The sequence below is a fragment of the Procambarus clarkii genome, chromosome 29 (assembly GCF_040958095.1).
Source record: "Procambarus clarkii isolate CNS0578487 chromosome 29, FALCON_Pclarkii_2.0, whole genome shotgun sequence".
NCBI classification, from domain to species: domain Eukaryota; kingdom Metazoa; phylum Arthropoda; class Malacostraca; order Decapoda; family Cambaridae; genus Procambarus; species Procambarus clarkii.
The window spans coordinates 10,216,899-10,238,455 of NC_091178.1; the positions used below are offsets into that span (position 1 = coordinate 10,216,899).

Genomic DNA, 21,557 nt, shown 5'->3' on the forward strand with positions numbered 1-21,557 from the left:
TGGACGAACTTGTCTAAATAGTTGACGATACAGCGACTTTGAGCAATGGGTTTCTTTGAATAGGTCTGGCCACAGTGACAGCATGTATGTGTGTGTGTGCTCGAAAACGGGAAGAATTGTATTCTAATATTTTTTTTTACTTTCTAATTTTGTTTTTGTTAATTAACAAAACCCATATATTATTGTTTACACTAAATCCACACCCATATATTATTGTTTACACTAAATCCACACCCATATATTATTGTTTACACTAAATCCGCTACTCGTAGAATTCCTAAAATTGTCGTATATACACTACAGAAGATTAATATATTTAATATTGCAGACAATAGCAGCAATCATTATATGGATAGCGTAATAACAGGGGGAACATTAGCGCCTTTGGTGGCGCGCGCGCGCGCACACACACACTCTCGCAAGAGATTGTTCTGGAAACTGGAACATATTGTAGGGGTGATAGGTAAGCTTCTAACATAGATGAAAAATGTTCTAACTGATAGAAAAAGGAGGGCAGTAATCAGAGGCAATGTATCGGACTGGAGAAATGTCACAAGTGGAGTACCACAGGGTTCAGTTCTTGCACTGGTGATGTTCATTGTCTACATAAACGATCTACCAGATGGAATGCAAAATAATATGAACATTTTTGCTGATGATGCTAAGATAATAGGGAAGATAAGAAACTTGGATGATTGTCATGCCCTTCAAGATGACCTGGATAAAATAAGTATATTGGAGCACCACTTGGCAAATGGAATTTAATGTAAATAAATGCCATGTTATGGAATGTGGAATAGGAGAACATAGACCCCACACAACCTATAAATTATGTGAGAAATCTTTAAAGAATTCTGATAAGGAAAGAGATTTAGGGGTAGCTCTAGACAGAAAACTATCACCTGAGGATCACATCAAGAACATTGTGCGAGGAGCCTATGCTACACTTAATAATTTCAGAATTGCTTTTAAATACATGGATAAAAAAAAAAAATATTAAAGAAATTGTTCACAACTTTCGTGAGACCAAAACTGGAATATGCAGCGGTTGTATGGTGCCCATATCTTAAGAAGCACATTAACAATATGGAAAAGGTGTAAAGACATGCCACTAAGTGGTTCCCAGAACTGAAGGACAAGAGCTACAAGGAGAGGTTAGAGGCATTAAATATACCAAAACTAGTAGATAGAAGAAAAAGAGGCAATAAGATCACTACGTACAAAATAGTAACAGGAATCCCTTCATGCAAACTGCACCTATTCTCAAGAAGAAGAAGAGTAACAGGAATTGATAAAATTGATAGGGAAGATTTCCTGAGACCTGGAACTTCAAAAACAAGAGGCCATAGATGTAAACTAACTAAACAAAGATGCAGAAGAAATATAAGAAAATTAACTTTCGCAAACAGAGTGGTAGACGGTTGGAACAAGTTAGGTGAGAAGGTGATAGAGGCCAAAACCGTCAGTAATTTCAAAGCGTTATATGACAAAGAGTATTAGGAAGACGGGACACCATAAGCGTAGTTCTCATCCTGTAACTACACTTGGATAATTACACTTAGGTAATTACATACTTTAAAGAAACACAGTTTATCATTAAAACGCAGACAAAATACAGTATATCGGAGGTAAGTCATCAGCAGATCAGCATCAAGTATGTTGTGACCACCACCTTTCATATCTAACTAAAGTAATTTTGCCCTTTTGTCAGTAGGAAGTAAGTCAGTTTTGCCCTTTTGTCAGTAGGAAGTTTTGTTGTAGTGGGGAAGGGGCATGGGAAACATGGTAACTAAGTACAATAATTATCTAAAGAAAACAATGATGCCATTAATGATGCTATTAACCTCTGTATATCTTGAGGTTGTCTTGAGATGATTTCGGGACTTTTTAGTGTCCCAGCGGCTTGGTCCTCGACCAGGCCTCCACCCCCAGGAAGCAGCCCGTGACAGTTGACTAACACCCAGGTACCTATTTTACTACTAGGTAACAGGGGCATAGAGTGAAACAAATTCTGCCCATTGTTTCTCGCCGGCGCCCGGGATCGAACCCGGGACCACAGGATCACAAGTCCAGTGTGCTGTCCACTTGGCCGACTGGCTCCCTTAGCAGAGAGCAGAAAGCTAAAAAGCAATCAATGTCAATAGTCAAATTTATTTGTTGGGGGGGGGGGGGACAGATGGAGACTGGAAACAGTTGTAAAGCAAAACTTCTGATCATGAAATTCAGGCCATTCTACTACGAGGTGAGTGATCTAGCCAGGGAGTGCATGACATTCTCAGCTACAATGTTTGTCATTTAGCGCTTGGTACTAAAACTACACCCGACCTTCCCAATTCATCTGGCATGTTTCAAGTTACAACTGTTTATGATAAAGCATAGAATGAAGATGTGACACAATGAGCAAAGCTCTGTCTCTAATTACTGGACAAATAGGTAATAACATGCTTGCCTATACAAAATAAGTAGTATAGTGTTCTGATAATTTTGTTCTAGCATATATTATATGGTCCACTTTAATACTACCCCCAGTACCAGTGCCATCCTTGCACATGACTGCTGGAATTCTGAATTGTGAGAACTAAAAAATCTCTTGGTTTTGTAATTAATATACTGTAGTTTAAACATTAAATGTTGTTATACATTCCTATATCCTTATTGCAATGTTCTTATCAACCTCAGCACCAAGTAATTTAAAGAGTAAATACAATATTGCATAGTTCTTGTTGTTTTAAATGTTAAAGTCCTTGGTGTCAAAACAGTTCTACAGTACAGTATTTGAATAATATAAAATCCCCTAGACCAACTACTGACCTCTTCTGGTATGAAATCCAAAATGATTACCTAACTTCCGGGTAATTATTTAATTGTAGGTGAACAGAGGCATCAGGTAAAAGGTTAATGTTGCCTGAACACTTCTGTCCAGCTGTGAGAATCAAACCCGGGACCTTGTGGCTTTTACCCAACTGCTCACACCACTGTGCAGCCAGGCTTATATGTGTTATCGATTAAGAGGTCTTGCAGTTTCTAATAAATGTAACTACTGTACTAAAGTGTGGGAAAATTAGATACAATACAAATATTAATTTTATTGAATAGATTTATTCGCATAACATCAGGAGTTGGCAGCAATATATTATGGTATTGCCTTGTATCTATTACTTGCTAGAAGTGACACATCAAGTAGTTATTCTTTAAATTCTCAATTAATATTTTCACCCAGGCTACATACCACTATTATCCACAACTTTGACATGATAAATGGCTTAACTGTTGAAGGCCACAAAGAGCTGGAGGCACATTAAAAGGAAAATTGTCAGGACATAACAATATGCCGCATGTCAAAAACATAGTTATACCTAGGACAGTCTTTGTAAATACATACAGTACTATACTTCCTGAGTTCCTCTCCATATATATATTCAACTGTGTTTACAGTACTTAAAAGATATTTATGAAGAGGTGTGAAGAAGCTACTTGGTAGTAATGGGTATCTTTAGTTATAAATGGCATGAATAATGACCTGCCCCTATGAAGTTCCCTTCTTAGGTTTTACATAGTCATTACAGTAACAAAACTGGAGTTTATTTACATTTTCAAATGCTATGCATTTTGTTTGGAGAGGAAAAATCAATGGCAGATGTAGATTAAACTTGTGATCATAGGTACATTTTCTGAATCATGCTCTCTCAATTTTATTTTTTGTCAAATAGAATCATGTGATTTTTTCCATAACTGTTATTTACAGAAGACAAATATCAATACAAAATACTGTAGCACTAAGAAAATTAAATAATGTAAATATTCTGCTAATGGACATATTATTTTATAGGGGACATTTACTTAAATGCAAATAGTAGTGTGTTAAGGTGCAAAAGGTTTTATCTGTACCTATCTAACATTATCCAGTGCCATGACATTGAAAGTGGTGTCATGCCCAAGAGTTCTAGATACTGTATTGGTAAACAAAGTTTCAGCATTTGTAATTGTACATTGGCTTAGAGAAAGAATAGTAGATACAACACATACTACAACCACAAAAAGCACTGTACATTCTGCATTAGGAAGAACAATGCTTAAATTTTACAGAAATATCCAGAGGTACATAGTTTTAACCCCCTGCACTGCACACCTTTTAAAATGACATTCCCATGGTGCGCCTAAAATAAATGGGTCCCCCAAAAAAGTATTTGTTTCCTTTTGATATTGTTAATTAGCACCCCAGGAAGCACAAGTAAAATACAAGTAAAATGTTTCTGCCGCTTGAAGTTTAGGTGTAGTGGCTTGGAGAAATTGCACATTTTAATAGTGCAACTTTATGCGAGTTGCCACATGGGAATAACTGTCAATTTATTTTAATTTCTCACTATATTTAGCTTTTTGTTCTAACAAGTTGTATCGATGTGTCAAAGATGGTGTTCATTATGCATAACTTTGAAAATATACATACAGTATATACACATGTGTATAAATATATGCACACCATATATTTATTCATACTAATATATTTATACAGTAAATAAGCCTAAATATTATAATTGGACATGGCACACATTTTGCCTGAAATACATAATGGTAACACACACTCAGTTGCTGTTGTTAAAATTTCAGTGGCTCATAGTACGGCTGCCCTGCACGTTCTTAGGATCATGGTCTTAGGAATGTTACATAGGCCTTAGTAACGTAGGCCATGTTACTAAGGCTATAGAAGGAAAGTGAGGGACTCGGGATTCTTTTTCAAGATGGGGGATGGTTACTGGAGACCTGAGGAAGCAAATGTAAGCCCCCTTGTATGTATGGAAGTTTCGAATGTTATGATATACTAACATCATCACATGCTAGCTGGTGCACCACCACACCCATTAATATGTTGACTGGTGCAGTGCAGGGGTTAAGTAATGATAGTCATAGATTTAAGAAATAGGTTACAGTAAAGGGGAAACTTGTATAAATTACAGTACAGTATCTCAATTAGCTAAAAAAAAAGTAACAATTCGTAACATGATACGATAATACACAGTGCCTTCTTGCATTGCTTAGCCCAAAAGCATTTCTCTGGAGTTGGGGAATTACAGAATCAGACAATTATTTAACTTTTGTATATTGAAAATTCCAAACAATTAACCATTTCTATAAAGGAAATGTAATTTTTTATTTTAAATGTTTTAGACTTCATACATAATTTTAAGTTAAATTTCACCAAATACTAAAATGTGTAGAACTAATTTTTGTTGTAGTAATGCTAATAATCTTGGAGGTAATGAGTTATGTAAGTTATTTACAGTTTTATTTTTTCTTGCAATCTTAAAGCACATATTTCATTGATAATGTGAACATTGATACTACACAGTCTGACACTCAATATGATACAGTAATACAAACTAATTTTGAGATGTTTTCATGATGCAAAGGAATTTTATGTTGTAGTTCTATAGCGGAATTGGAGTACATACATTTAATTTAACAAGTTAAGCACTTTTATAGGATGTGAATAACTAACTATTGTATATCACAGCCCGGTTCCTAAGATACATTGTTGATACAAACAAATTTGTTTCTATATATGTATATACAGAAAGTATTGTTGGCTTTTGATATATATGAAATTCACAATTATGCTCTTTGCATTATGGTGGAAAAGATATACGTAGGATATAAGAAGTTTAAGGCCCAAAGTGAAATGTTGGGAACAATATCTCTCAGCACAGTATTATTTTATTTTTCTGTTTCAGATAGGGCTGTTCTGATTTATTATGCCTGTGTCGCCGCTGCCCTCCCGCCCTCTGCCAAATTCAAGCACGCACTCCTGGTGGTTGATCTGGTATACCAAGCTTTTGGGTGCAGCTGCTTGCAGCCTGACATATGAATCACAGCCTGGTTGATCAGGTATCCTTTGGAGGTATTTATCAAGTTCTCTCTCTTAAACACCATGAGAGGTCAGCTAGAAATGTTCCTGTGGTGTAGAGGGAGTGTGCTGAAAAGTCTTGTGCCCTTGATATTGATAGTTCTCTCTTAGCATGCCTACTGCACCTCTGCTTTTCAAAGTAGCTATTTTGCACATCCTACCATGCCTCCTGGTTTCCTGTGGAGTTATTTCAGTGTACAGATTTGGAACTTTTAATGTATACGAGTTTAGGTGACAAGACTCAAAAGAGTAAAGTGGTTATGTTTATTTAGTATAATCTTGGTTACATCATTCTGTTGATGGAATTGTAATGTGTCATGATAGCTGAGATGAGGCCTGGGGTAGAGAGCTTGAATGTGGCATGAAAGCATATAGCTCAAATGCAGGCAGGATAGTGGAGCTCACATGTAGGACGAGCAGATAGCTTGAGCATGGCTGTCTGATCTGTGGTGAGACTATAGTGTCTTGTGAGAGTAGGGGACTAGACTTAAGTGTTACGTTGTTGCAGAGCCACTGAACCATTGTTACTTTGTTGCAGTCACTGAACCACTACTGAAGTTAGATTTCCATTATTGTTGACTTATATTCCACGAGTCTTTTGATTTGCCAAGTTGACCCTCGTCTTACTAGTTACCTTTTGGCAGTCCTGAGTGATTCCTGTAACCCTTAGGAAGAAGTATTAATTGTAATTAGTGCACATAGGATTAGTGTAGAGCTTCTTAGAATGTAGAATTCTTGGGGATAAGTTATGTGGAATTAACAGGCACATCTAATTGTCTGCATTGAAACTTTAGAGAATTTGGAGCAACTATATTATTCTTAATATAGTTGCTTCAAAACCAGTTCCTTTAATATTTTCCAAGTGTTAATTGTTATGTATTTCTCTTGCCTGCACTCTAGAGAATACATATTTAAAAATTTTAAGCGGTCTCAATAATTTAGATATTTTATTGAGTAGATTCAGACAGTAAAAGACCTTTACACATTCTCCAGGTCAGTAATTTCTCCAGGTTTGAATGGGGCTGTCATTGTGCAGCAATATTCCATCCTAGAAGAGGAAATGTCAGCACTGTGGAGAAATACCTGACCCACCTCTGGAACATATCCAACACAGTACAAAGTTCAAACTAAATAAGATTTTAACCGAGATTTAACAGCACACATTGTACATAATCTTATTGAAGCCAACTTATGAGTCATAAATACTCATCCACCGTCTAAGTGATACAGAAATTAGAAACGAGTAAAACTTAGTGCACCAGCCAGATGCTTGTGGCATGAGCAGGAATATCACTGAAAAAAATAAAATTCAACCTAGAGAGCATTAGTGTAACAAAGCAAAAGATTAACACATCCCACTGGCACAGCAGAAGAGGCAGATGTTGCTCAAGGATGATGTGAAGGAGGACTAGCACTCACTCCGCCTAAAGCAACTGATGCACCGACATCACTACCTTGTCCAAAATCCCAAGAAAAATTAGATTGGGACAACATGCTAGAAGAGACAGCAACCCATGGCTTTGCCCATAACACTTTGTGAAACAGCTGGTGGGATTGTACCTGGATGGGGGTTCTGGGACTTCTTCTACTCCTCAAGCCCAATCTGGGCTGTGCTTGACTTGAGAGAGTTTAGTGCAACAGGCAGCTCACAGGTCCACATTTATCCACTATAGCCCGGTTGATCTGGCACTTCTTGCAGAAAACTGTCCAGTTTTTCTTGAAGATTTCTAATTTTGCTCCGGCAATATTTCTTATACTTGCTGGGAGGATAATGAACAACTGTGGATGTTTAGACAGTGTTTACTGATTGTGCCTATGGCACCTCTACTCTTCACTGGCTCTGTTTTGCATTTCCCTCATATTGTTGACTCCAATATATTGTTATTTTTCTGTGCAAAATTGAGACCGGGCCCTGCAGTATTTACCATGTACAGTATACATAATTTGGTACCTTTTGAGAGCTTTGAGATGATCACAGTAGTTTAGGTGCTTTGTGTCTATGCATGCCATATATGTTCTCTGTATTCCCTCTACTTTGGGAATCTCTCCAGCTCTGAAGGGAAAATTGAGTATCGAGCAGTGCTCAAGGCAGGTCAGCAGAGGTGATTTGAATAGTATGAGCATTTTGATGGGATTCCTGGATTTGAAGGTTCTCACAATCTGTCCTATAATTTGTCTAGCCGATGATATATTTTCTTGGTTATACTCCCTAAACCTTGGGTCATTTGAAACCATTACTTTCAAATCCTTTACGTGTTGCTTTCCTACTATGGGCAGATTTTATTGTGTTTTGTTTAGGGTTTTCATTTTTACAGTATCTAAGTACCTAGAATTTATCACTGTTATGAACATCTGACCTACCTCTGTCAGGAAGAGGAGTGAAGAAAGAGAATTGTATTAAGGAAAGTTACAGAGAAGGTTTCTGGATATGATCCAAATTGGCTCACTTGTAGGCCCAGCAAGCCACAAGAAGTGTCACTGCATCCTTTAGAAGTGGCATGAACAATTTGGGTAATAATGTTCTTAGCCATCTTTGTACACAGGCTGTGGAATTATTCCCGAGAGAGCAAAAAGCTGCAACTGGTATTTGGGAAGAAAATTGCTCATGAGATGACAAATAGTGGAGAACCTCTGCCAAGTAAGTCTGGACCTTGAGGGGTTAAAAAAAAAAAAGACAAAAGCTGCCATCTATGGAGGGAATCTGTATGCAATACTGTACTGGCAAAGACCAACTCTCACAGGGCAAAGATAAAGCAAATAGCACCCTAGTGAAAACATAAAATGAGAAACCCACCAGAATCACATTAAATAGGAAAAACACTTATCACAACCTAGAGAAAGAGGTTTTCTGGCTTGGGAACTAACCCTAAGATGGTCCAAATTGCAACAATTGGCTCCCCCCAAGAACCATCAAAACCCTGGAGTTCTTTCCTGACACAGAGAAAGAAAGCCCAGCTCCAAACCTAAACTCAGAGCCTGGGGAAGAGGGAGAGCCAACTATGGAGGCCTCCTTCACCCTTAGAGAATGAGCCAGTGAAGAGTTCCACACGATCAGGTGGAGGGCAACAGAGGAAGGCATAGGCACTACCTTAACAGTCTTGGAGCAGCATATGAAGTTCATGCTGCTGGTGTCTTCCAGGCCTTAATCCTGAGATCTTTTCACAATTGTTGTGGGGGCTGGGAGGCCTTCACAGCAATCTTGCAAGAAGGAAGACTACCAGACAGATTGGGAAAAGCTGAAAGTTATGGTGTCTGGATTTTGTGCAAGTATCAAAGACCAGGGTTTCAAAATCATCATAAAACAGGGAAACTCAATTTCATGCTAGCAACATTTGGATGCAAAAAAAGCCTGAAGTGAGAAGCATGAGCTTGCAAATGTGCCACTGCTGTTAGGTCCACTCAAGGTTTTGCCAACACAGAGGTCTAGTGATGATACACATCACACCGCAATTGGTAGAATAGCAAATGAGCCCAACAGGAGTAACAATAGCAGCCATCAGGTTAAAAAAAAAAAAGACACTTTGGAAAGCTACATGTCTGTCACTGAATTGGGTGGTGGACTCAATATGTCTCGATTCAAAGATGAGAAGGGACACACACAAAAGAAAGAAGGGAATGATTACTCGAGTGCAGACCTAGCTACAGGAGAAAAGCTCTAACTCGCATGCAAGCCAGAACTGAGAGCATCTCGCACAAATAACTACCCAGATATCTGAAAAAATATACCAAATTTGTATTCTCTCTGTTAATCTAGACTTTTGGATAATGTTGTTTTGTATGACTGTGATACACTTGTGTCACAGTCATACAAAATGTGTGATAAGGGTTTTAATATGCCATGAATTCTGATTCACATTTATTTCACTGATAATCTATCTTTAAATAAAACATATGTTGGTCTCTGAATGGCATACAAGCATGTATTCTGGAAATTGAATTTAAATAAGTTAATATTATACTGTCATTACTTCTTGTAACCTCTTGGACAATTGTACTTCATTCTGTCACTTAGTACAATGCATAACATTCTAATAGGAGCCCATAATTATTAGATAATTTGCTGTCAAATAAGTTTAATTTGAAATATTTCAGTAGTGCTGTTACTCAAAATCAACAAATTATCTTTTATCTGGTAACATGAACATCCTCAACTTAATATCCATGAAGTACAATATTTTATCATATAAACAAATGTCAAGAATAGCGTTCAGGTGTTTATTAGACACAACATTTGCAAAATGTTGCTATATTATGGACATTAAACCAACTAATAAAATAGCATAATTATCAGTGTCGGTAATTTAATGCTAGCTGCTATATTGTTGATCAGATGATATTAAATGTAATTATTGGACTATACTGTACTATAACTTACACTATTAAAAGAAAGGAAAATATATTATTCAATTCTCATGGAAGCATTATAATTTTATGCAGGGACTATTTCAAGTCAGGCATACATATCGTAGTCATAACTGCAGTGTAAAGCATGGCACATGCAGTATAGTCGTAACCTGCAGTGTTAAGGCGTAACATACAAAGCATCCTTGCATTCTGTATATACTGCTACCTCTTTTTAAAAGAGGACATTGCATGTCAAATCACTTAATATATTTTTCAATATAGTATGGTTTCATCGTTATTTTTAACGTGTCAAAATTGATTTGTTGTAATACTTTTTGACAATATTACTGCTGTGTCATGCAGTTTTATGAAGATTAATTGTTGTCTACATTTTAAGGGTGTATATTCCTGTTTCAATGAAGATTAATCATTACAAAAATTATGTAAACAGTAATTTTTAAAAATCACAATTATAAAATCCATTCTTTTCACTCATAATGTGAATGCACCAAATTATTCTCATTCTTTTGGAAACGTTTTATCATTGACTTCAGAGCCAGGCAACATTTTTCTTTGGCTTGATCACAGATAAAACAATTCATACTGACTATCTGGACATGCACACCATTAAACAAGGAATAATTAAAATTTGCATCAAAACTTCCACTATGTATGCACTGCTTATTGTTATATTCATTTATTAACTGACTTTATTTGTGGTACAGTACTACAATATAAGTCTGTTCCACCATAAATTTTTTTTTTAAGTGTTGGGCTTTAAGCATATCAACCACAGGAAGGTTATTAAGGCCACCAAGGTGCTTATTAACCCACTAGTAAGTATACATTAGTTTTCAATATAGTCCAGACCTCAAATACCATAATCTATATATAATACAGTCAGGTTTGTTCTCGACACAAAATTAGTGATTGCAGGTTCGAATCCTGGATGGGACAAACATATTTGGCTGTGTTTCTTATCACCTAATGCACTTCTTCACCTACCAGTAAATTGGTACCCAAGATTTATCTTGTTGTGGGTGTTGCATTCTGGGGAGGGCAAGTAATGTAATTCAAACTTGCGAGGGCGATATGGGGACATCAATATAAGCCAAACATGTATATACACTGGCTGCCTGTCCCCAGACACAATGAATTATTAATTATATATACACTGAAAAGAGGTATAATTATCTCATTACAGTAGCCCATTTATACTCAATGAGATTAAATGGGCTACTGCCCATTTATCTCATTGTATATATCCTTTAACATTAGTTGGTAGGGGATGCATTTTGTTTCTTGTAATCCATATTCAGCATAGTGTAGTATTTATATTCTTCAATAACCAATTATTTCTCATAATGGAAGTTATCATTGCAAATTATTAATAAGACAATAATATATATATATATATTTTGATTATCTATTGCTACATAACAATCCATAACTCGTACAAAATTTAAGCATTGAGTAAAATAGTGATTTCTAAAACAGGATTAAATTCAATAAAAACACATTCAACAGCATATGGTTGGAATTAAATCACTTTGAAATAACCCGTGCATTTCAATATATTACGTTAACTGTTAAATAAAACTAAAATTCACAACATATAAGATTCAAGTACCGTACATATAAGATATATAAATTAATCAAAGTGTGTTAAAATGCTTTGGCTATAATCCAAATTATTGCAAAATCACAATTATTTTTAATTTAAAAGAACAGGTAAAAAAACTGTAAACAGTTGATTGTGCTGTACAGACTATGAAATAAAATAAATTTAGTTTTGCACCACCAAATAGATCAGGTGTTTATGTAATGTTAAAGTCATATATTAAAGTTTGATACATTGTCTAAAAACCATTATGATGTAAAATTTGTTCATTAAAAAATATTGATAATGAAATCTTTCTTTTAAAACTGTTACTACTAATTCATTAAAACATTTATGACTTTATCACTACTTAAATATAACAAACATTTTGATAAAAAACACAAGCATCAGGTTCTTTAAAAAACATTGCATCCACAGCACACACACACACACACACTTTTTTCTGAGAACAGGGAATGCACTTTTAGTAAGTCGGACATAATGTGACTTAGGTGTTAAATATAATAGTAATTACTCTCAGAATGTTTGCTTCTGTTTCATGAATGTAGAAAACCTGGAATGCACCTCTTAAACTTCATTTTAAACTGCATGAGCAATATTCTTAGGCTCAGAATACCAAAATACGCTTTTCTACAGGCTTACGGCATATTGGGCACTCGTGCATGCGATCTCCACACATCTGACATGTCCCGTGGCCACAAAGGAAGATCATATTCTTCAAGCGATCAAGACAAACGGGACACATTGTCTGAAAAAAAAAAAAATATACAAATGTTTGTAATTATGCATATTCAAATAATACAAGTACCTATATATTTAATTGTATACTGAAATGCAAATACATACATAGTATGTGTGTACTGTAACAGGATCAGAGCTACACTTGTGGTGTCCCATCTTCCTAGCACTCTGTCATATAACACTTTGAAACAGTGCATACAGTGGTACCTCAGCTTGCGAATTTAATCTGTTCCCAGAGACGGCTCGTAAGCCGAATATTCATAAACTGAAGCGAATTTCCCCATGAGAAATAATGCAAATTGAATTAATCTGTTCCAGACTCCTCAAAAAGTTAACTTTAAAGTAAATTTTATACCTAACTCACCCAAATCTTCAGTACTGAAGTATGTACAAGTTAATACTTACCTTTACTGATGACTCTTGTTGGCGTATGGAAGACGGTGAGGAGGGGGGAGGAGGAGAGATGTTAGTGTTTGGAAGGGGAGTCCCCTTCCATTATAACATCAGGCAGTGATGACTTCTCTGGGGTACACTCTCTGGCACGTTTAGCCTGCATACCACTAGGACCTGCTTGTGGCTCACTGCCTGGTTTTTCTCACTTAAAATCCTGTCTAGTGACACTTGTTTTTCCCCATGTTGTAACACTTGTTTGAAGTGAGACATCACATTGCCATTGAAAAGGTTAACACAATGGCCTACTACAGCTTGCTCTGGGTGAGTTAATAACAACTTTTCAACATCCTCAAGTGTTTGTGTTCTTTGTTTCATGATTGTTAATACACCTGCCACTTTAGCACTCATAATGTTCTTTTGTTGTACTGCCTAGCTAGTTCAACAACCAGTGTACCATTTTCATGTTTATGAATGATCTCTTGTTTTTCCTCTATGGTCATTCTCACACGTGTTTTCTTGGCTTGAACCTTATCACTGGCTTTCTTCGGACCCATGGCGAGATATATAATAACAACTTTTATGTTCAAATACCCAAAAATCCAAAAAAAACTAATTCTTTACAAAGAATTCAGGCGCGATTGTCACAAGGCGGGAGGCACTGGTAAACTGACGCGTGATCGCCGTGCCACAACACGCTAGGTTGGCCATATGCGTATCAACAAACTCGTTTCCCGAGGCAAAGTTCGTTATCCCATTCGAATTTTCTGAAGAAATTAGGCTCGTAACCCGAAAAGTTCGTAAATAGGGGCATTCGTAAGCCGAGGTGTGACTGTATTGACTTTTTTGGTCTCCAGTAAAGTACTTGTGCTGACCCATCTTGACTACTGCTCAAGTGATTTGAATAGTACGACCATCGTGATGGATCCCTGAATTTGAAGGTTCTCGTAATCCATCTGTAGCGAGTAAACCTATACTCACTCCATTATCTCATCATCTTAATGGCATAACTAATTACACAAGCTATAATCCTATCCCTATTTTCAGGTAACGGTTTTTCCACCCTCCTATCTTACTGTGAGGTGTAGTAACTGTATATAAGCCAGCGATTTGAGAATAGCAAACCAGTACAATCTCCAGTCAAGAATGTAGTACTCGGTGTGGGCAGTTCTAATTGACCTAAGACACGCTACAGTTTTTTTCTATTTTTCTAAAATTCGTCTTAAGTCAATTTCTGAAAATATTTTGATGAAAGTTTCACAAGACTGAAGCCAATAAGTTGGAGATTTGTTTAACATTTTTAAGTTATTTTTACATAATTTGAATATTTTTCGCTACCATGCCCCCTATTTTCACGGTAATATGCGCGGTCTAAGGGTTAAGGTTCAGTATTTTAAGTATATTCAAGAAATTAACTGATTAATCAAACCTGTTCCTTAATATCATGGAGCTGCTGCTGAAGTTTCTGCAAGTCTGCGGATGACATATCCCGTGACCCATTATTCATGAGCGGTCCCGTCGGTCCGGGGACCACAACACCGGCAGTTGACGCTGCTGCTGATGCCACATTGCCGGTATTATTGTTGTTGTTGTTGTTGTTGCTGCTGCTGCTACTGCTGCTGCTGCCACCGCCAACACCACCACCACCACCACCACCACCAGCACCACTACCGCCAACAGTACTGCTACCACTACTGTTGTTGGCACCACCAGGAAGAATGGATGCTGGTGCTGGAAGGTTATGATCCCAGTTAAGGTTATTTGCAATTGAATCCATCAAACTGCCACCACTACCACTGCCACCACCACCTTCACTGGCACTGTTGTTGGGGGCCACACTTGGACCCGGGTTGGAGCCCACCACTGCAAGGTTACAATGCGTCAGTTAATATTTGTAAAAATAAAGTCAATTTAATGATGCTAGTCTGATAACATGCAAATTATATGAAAAGAAAAGCATTTTGTTACAATAAGCTTTGAGAAATTTAATAACACTTTTAAAGCAATCTGGACATATCACAGAACTCCATCATATAAAGCTAGAAGAAATTATTACGTACTTTATTAAGTCCATTCAGGGCGAGTCCATTCATATTCTACATTTTCACGTTTTAACAAGAGCTCTTCTAGGAAGATTATTCTATTCTAAGTTATTCTCATAATACTGATTTCCCGAAAGGCATCATACACAAAACCCTGAACTATGTTATATAGAGATGCTAACCAGATTGTTAAGATACTTATGAAACTAAGCCAAAACACACAAAATAGCAACAAGAGGTGAAGTTTGGCAAGCTAAAATAGGTAGACGTAACAAATGAGTAATAGCGAAATAATTTGAGAATAGATCCAAATTAATATGAGCATGTTAGACTGCATATGCAAAGATCTGCTTCATGTTCAAACACTTAATAGGAAGAAAGATACCAAGTGTGCATGCATTTGTAAGTCTTATGTGCAGTTCAACAGAATCAGACATTTATCCGACTAAGAATCAGAAAGTATGTTACAGATGAAATAATTACTGTACAGTATATACAAATATTTGAAAATCAAGACATTAATAACCAATAAAGAATACTATAATGTACAAAATCTTGTATGAATATGCAAGAAATATATGTTCATAGTTTTTGGAATTCAGATTACAAAAATCAAACATGCTTATTCAGTACAAATAAATATCTTATCAAGGTAACTAAAATTGGCCAACATCTGCTATTCCCCCAACAAAACAGATGTTACCACATCACTTGATAATCCTCAAATACACCTTGACTATACATATGCTTCTCCTTTCTCTAAACGTCTTGCTGTATTTTTTGCAAGTCATTTAAATCACTGTTAGTGCTTTAAAATTAACTGCTCTTGCATATTAATATAATTCAAGCATTTATATACAGTACTTTTTTATTTTTTTTATTTATTTATATATACAAGAGTTCTTACATTCTTGTACAGCCACTAGCGCGCATAGCATTTCGGGCAAGTCCTTAATCCTAATTTTCACACACACATATTCCCAGGAAGCACCCCGTAGCAGCTGTCTAACTCCCAGGTACCTATTTACTGACAGGGGCATCAGGGTGAAAGACACTCTGCCTATTTGTTTCTGCCTTCAGCCGGGGATCAAACCTGGAACTTTAGGACTACGAACCCCATAGTGCTGTCCACTCAGCCATCAGGCCCCCTAACTCTAAGTACTGTAATTATTTTTAAGACTGCTACCATCTAAACTGAATATATTGTATTGTAAAAGCTCAGTAATATAAATTCTGGAAACTCAAATCTTCTGGTAATCCAAATGAATTCATGATCATCATTTTTGAGTAAATGGCAGGAGTAAGCATTTTCACTATGCAAATGTGAGGTCAAACGGTGTGAGAGAATAGTGATCTCTCAGCTAGACTTGTACCCTGTGGTAGCTGTGCAATCCTGTGCATTAGTATATCACCCTATCCAGACACATGTATCTCGTGTATGAATTCTACAGATCGGTGATCGCACTGACAATTTAGATATCGTGCGTGGTGCCATATGACATCTGGTTATACTAGCAGATGGCATTTAATATGTCTCGCCTGTATAATTATGGGTTGCGCCTCGCACCATAAGTTTAGCTGTAGAACATGGCAGGTAGCGAGAAGAGGTCAGGGCTGACCTGACCTTCACCAACAGTTCTGATAACCCTGCTTCCCACATCCAGTGATGTGGGAAGACTATCATACCAGGACAGACTAGGAGCCAAAATAGCAGAGATGATCTCATCAAAATCTTTAAAATACAGGACAAATTCAAGACATTTATATAGAGCTTTATATGGATCGATATAATTCTCACAAGGAGCAACACCAAGCTCAACAAGCCACAATGGGAATAATGACAACAGGAGATGCTCTTAAACCCATAGAGTAATTAATAAACCCACCAGTGTATACCAAGACAATGCTTCAACTCAAAATGCAGCTGGAAAAATCCTCAGTAATAATAGAGGGGACCTTCCATAAGGCATCAGTATTCTATCCCTGTAGAAACCACTAGAGATTGTGGCCCTATGGTAAATTCATATAAATCATGAAATGGCCAGATCTTTGTTTAGAAGCTAGACCTAGTGAACAGCTAGAGCTTAAGTTTCCTGATATTTGAAATATCTCCAAACATTGGTGTTTCAAACAGCAAGTGTTTACTAACTGCACTTGCATAAAATTCAGTTTTTGGTTCACTTTTCTTCTTCTTGTTGTAATTCATAGATATGAAGTGAAATATAAATTTACAGTTCTTATGTGAATAAGCAGTGTATGTTCACTGTCCAAAATGAATAATAAATGATTAATTGCTAAATGGTTATTAAATCCGTCATTATCTGATAAGCTTATATCACTATGAAGATGAACCGCCTTTATTTTGCATTTTCTTTAAATAACAGCAGTAGGAAAACTTCTCGCTTTTCACCTTTCCACCTTTTAAATTTCATGTGAAGTTAGATTCTCAGGTAATTAACAAAAGTTTCATATCATTCTTACCAATCAAAAGCCCAAATGACACCTCCCTACATTACAGCGAGTTTCTGACACATCAGTTACCAGAAGAGTCCTTTCTCAATACGTAACCTACAACCATAATAGTGTTTCATGTAAAAAAAATATCCTGGGCAGGCTTCCTTGATTGCTTATCTGAAAAAATATTTTAGTATCTTAGTCAACTAAAATTTCAAAATATTAATTCAACTACGAGTGCTACAAAAAGAGAGCCTTCGTCAAAAAAATCTGTGAGTAAAGACAAAAATAACAACCTGAAGAGAAGAGAGGTGATCACAATTCCATATTATCTGACATAGATTGGATAATTCAATGAACAAAAACATTTTGGAGGATTTTTGAGCTGTTCCACTCAGTCATCATTCCCTAAGGTAAGATCCAATTCACTTCTGTTTAGCTAAAGTTATGAAAGGCTAACATTCTGTATTGTGGCAAAATGTATAATTAACAAGTCAACTGTGCATGTCTAGGTTTTAACCAACCAGTGACCAGATTTATCTTCTCTGTGCCTGGTTAGTCATTGCCTTTCAGTACTGTATAGAGATTCTCTGAGAATCTCTTAAGAATTTCTCTGCTACATTCATCAATTTTTGGTGCCTGATGATTTTATTAAGTTTCTGTATATATTTTTCTAGCTGGACGATGTAAAATACTGACCTGCACTGACTGTGGCAGATCATATCAGAAGGTGAAAAGGACCTTGCTTTATCAGTGGCTGAGTGTATTGTTCACAAAAGATATATGCAGTACTATGCATACACTCAAATTTAGATTGTTTAAACATTGAAATTCATTATATTTACAAATTACTGTACAGAAAATCCAATCATATCAAATTAAAATAAATATGGTTAACTCAGTTGGAGAATAATGGGATTGCTACAAAGAGTGCAGATACATGTTGTGCATCATCAACTGGGGCAACTGAAACAAAGAGTGCTTGAATATTAGAGAAGAAAACAGTTGCACAAAGATTCTAACATGGGGTGAAGAAAACATGAAGCAAATCTGTACACGTGGCTCCTTTTTTCCTCTTAAAAACACTGAAATAATTTCAGTAATGAACACTAATAAATATACAGTATTACTTGTGCCTACCTTGCCCGCCACAACAAACGATGAAAGGAATCTGTTTCTCAATGACTCCACGGCACTGTACGCACTTCTTCATCAGGGAAGCACAGTTATCACAAGCACACATGTGTCCACAAGGTTGAAAGAGAACTGTGGCCTGTTTGTCTGAGCAAACTACACATTCTTCAATCTGTGAATTACATTATGAATTAAAACTACAAGTTAATAAAATACAGGGCAGCCATTAGATGTTGACTAAAGATAAATTTGGTAAATTTAGTAATTTTATTCAAGCATTCAAACGATTAAGTTCCTGGAGTTTAGAATTTGTATTCAGTACATATTTAAATTGCCTTTTTATTGTTCAATTACATATACTATATAAACAAATAAATTCAATGTCATACTTTTTAGTGTAAGTTATTTAAAAACATTATTATTTTTAAATTTAAATAGCAACTGGGCTTTTGACAACCCCACATGTTTGAAGTCCACTTTCTCCTCCATGGAAAGGAGGAGAAAGTAAACTTTAAACTTCCTTAATGACACAAAAAAAGCCTCCACGAGCCCTATCTAAACATTTTCTTTGAGCTTCTGTATTCCATATGTCATCATGCAGCCTATCCAGTATGTAATCCTCCTCTTCAGCTTTTCATGATGTTGGTTATGTACTTATCACTCAACTCCCCTGTTTCACTTTTGTGTAACTTTCTAGTTAGTTAACTCCCCCAGTTAACTTCCCTAGTTAACTCCCCCTAGTTAACTCCCCTAGTCATCATTTCTGAGAGTACAAACTATCAGAGAGTATGTCTCCCAACCAATATTATTCCTCAACCTGCATCTCTTACCATTTCTGACATCTCACATCTTGATACATTTTCTAGCACTTGAATATTTCTTACATACCCAATATACATTTCTTATATAATTCATGGTTAGATGATTATTTTAACTGGATTTTAGATCCAAATCAGATCTAATTTCGAGATCAAATTCAGATCAAATGTAGATTAAATTCAGATATAAAATTGTTGTGACATAAATCTTAAGTATAATTAGCTTAGATATCTAGTAATCCCATCAAGTGAATGGAATAGAAAATGAGAATAAGTTGAATTATCCAACAAAGTACAGAGGTCGCTAGTTGGTTAAATTTATATACAAGTACAGTACTGTACATATAAATATTATTATCAGAACATTTGAACTTTTGCATCTAAGATTATTTTGTAAATTATTCAACTTAACAATGTAGTTAATTCTTCAAAATATGTCTTACCTTAGTTCTGGACTGCACGGGTTCCTTACACATGAGGCACTTCTTAACCCGTGGGGAGCAAATGGAGCAGGTGGCTATGTGGCCACAGGGACCGAACAGTGTGTCCCGCTTCGTATCCGAGCACACCATACACTCCTCCAGGCTTTCTTCTGCACACACCTCCAGTGCACCCATATCACCAGAACTGCAATTCACAGTGCCACATTATAAAAAAATAACTTTGAACACATTTCATCATGAGTAAATGGGACTTAAAATTATACTACATTTAAAGACATACTGTATACTCTTGTATTTCTAAAACATAAATGGAATACGATCTGACAACTTAAAATAATATATTGATACAATTTTCACATACAATATTGGACCCATTAGTAAATATTAAATCCCAATATTTTTATACCAGTATTTGTGTAACATTTATAAAATATTTTGTTTAAATTTAAAGGAAATACTGTACAGTAATGACATTATAGTTGTATATTTAAAAATGTATAAAAACGGCAATTATAAGAAATACGCAAACCACTTTGAACACTTCTCCCAGCAATGTAGCCATAATTACATAGATTTGTCCTTATAGCACTTGGTAAGGGCTTTGCACAAGTTTGGGTCCGGACAGAGGTCTAGCGGCGTTTGTCCTTTCTTGTTCTTGATGTTGAGGTCGGCACCATGAGCAGCCAGCAAACAGGCAATGGAGGCCGGACTCTTCTTGTCAACGCCTTGAGTCCCCAAACCCATCAGCAACTGGGGTGACTTGAAGAGTATAAGTTAAAGGGATTTGCAGCAAAATATATATTTTTTTATATAAGACTTCAATGTATAATTAATTTAATATATTGTTATGTAGCTGCATATGTTTCAAACATTTTATTGAGCAACATTGCCTTTACAAGTAACATGCTTTATAAAGGGGGGAAAATCGCTAGGAAAACAAATTGATGATCACACGTAAGATTTATCTATGTAATTTATAAAGATTTGTGTTATTTTGCTGATGTGCATCCAATTTTCACAAATGTATGATTCATGTAAGAGCTGTAAAATATCATGTCATCAACCTAATTGATTAGAGCCAGTGAAATGCATTGTGTTCCATGAGAGCTGTGTGGTGGGACATGGAGTGAGGACTGTACCATGAGGCTCTAGTGGTGTAGTGTATGGTAATGTGTACTATGAAGCTTTGTGGTGGGGGGAAGTCTGTAGGAAGTGATATCTAGTTTTAGGATGCACCCTCTGGCCATTTGTATCCAGGGTATATTATAATTCCTGATGGTAAGGTTCAGTGTTGTTTGGTCATAAAGCTGTAGATTGAGGCAGCTTCCACAACTTCTTTTGATATATTCCACCTAGATAGTGTATGAGTATTTGATGTTTCTGCCTTCTCTGACTTTCTAGTTTCAACTTGTACACTCTTGGCCTCTTATCCCTTAACTGTAAAAAAGTTGTCCTTTTTATTCCTTTTAATATTTTTATGTAGTGATTATGTTTCCTCTGGCCTCTTCTCTCCTCTAAGAGTTGTTAGGCTAATCACTTAATTTGTAGCCAATTTTACTTTGGCTTGTTTTCAATCCTTGGACATTGTATTATTTTGTGTGCTTCAAGAGATGAAGATACCATGCCAAAGCAGCATATCCAGGAACTGGTGTGATTTAAACTGTGTAT

General features: G+C 36.2%; 1 protein-coding gene across 1 annotated transcript in view; it reads right to left on the reverse strand.

Annotated features, from left to right (window-relative positions):
* Nucleotides 1-3,073: 3,073 nt before the first annotated feature.
* Nucleotides 3,074-21,557, reverse strand: part of LOC123765179 (mind bomb 1) — a 526,176-nt gene continuing 507,692 nt past the window's right edge. Inside the window, 5 exon segments of the mRNA XM_069333479.1 lie at nucleotides 3,074-12,615; nucleotides 14,428-14,861; nucleotides 18,635-18,800; nucleotides 19,890-20,073; nucleotides 20,458-20,648. Of these exon segments, the coding sequence (XP_069189580.1) occupies nucleotides 12,475-12,615; nucleotides 14,428-14,861; nucleotides 18,635-18,800; nucleotides 19,890-20,073; nucleotides 20,458-20,648 (1,116 nt within the window). The 3' untranslated portion in view covers nucleotides 3,074-12,474.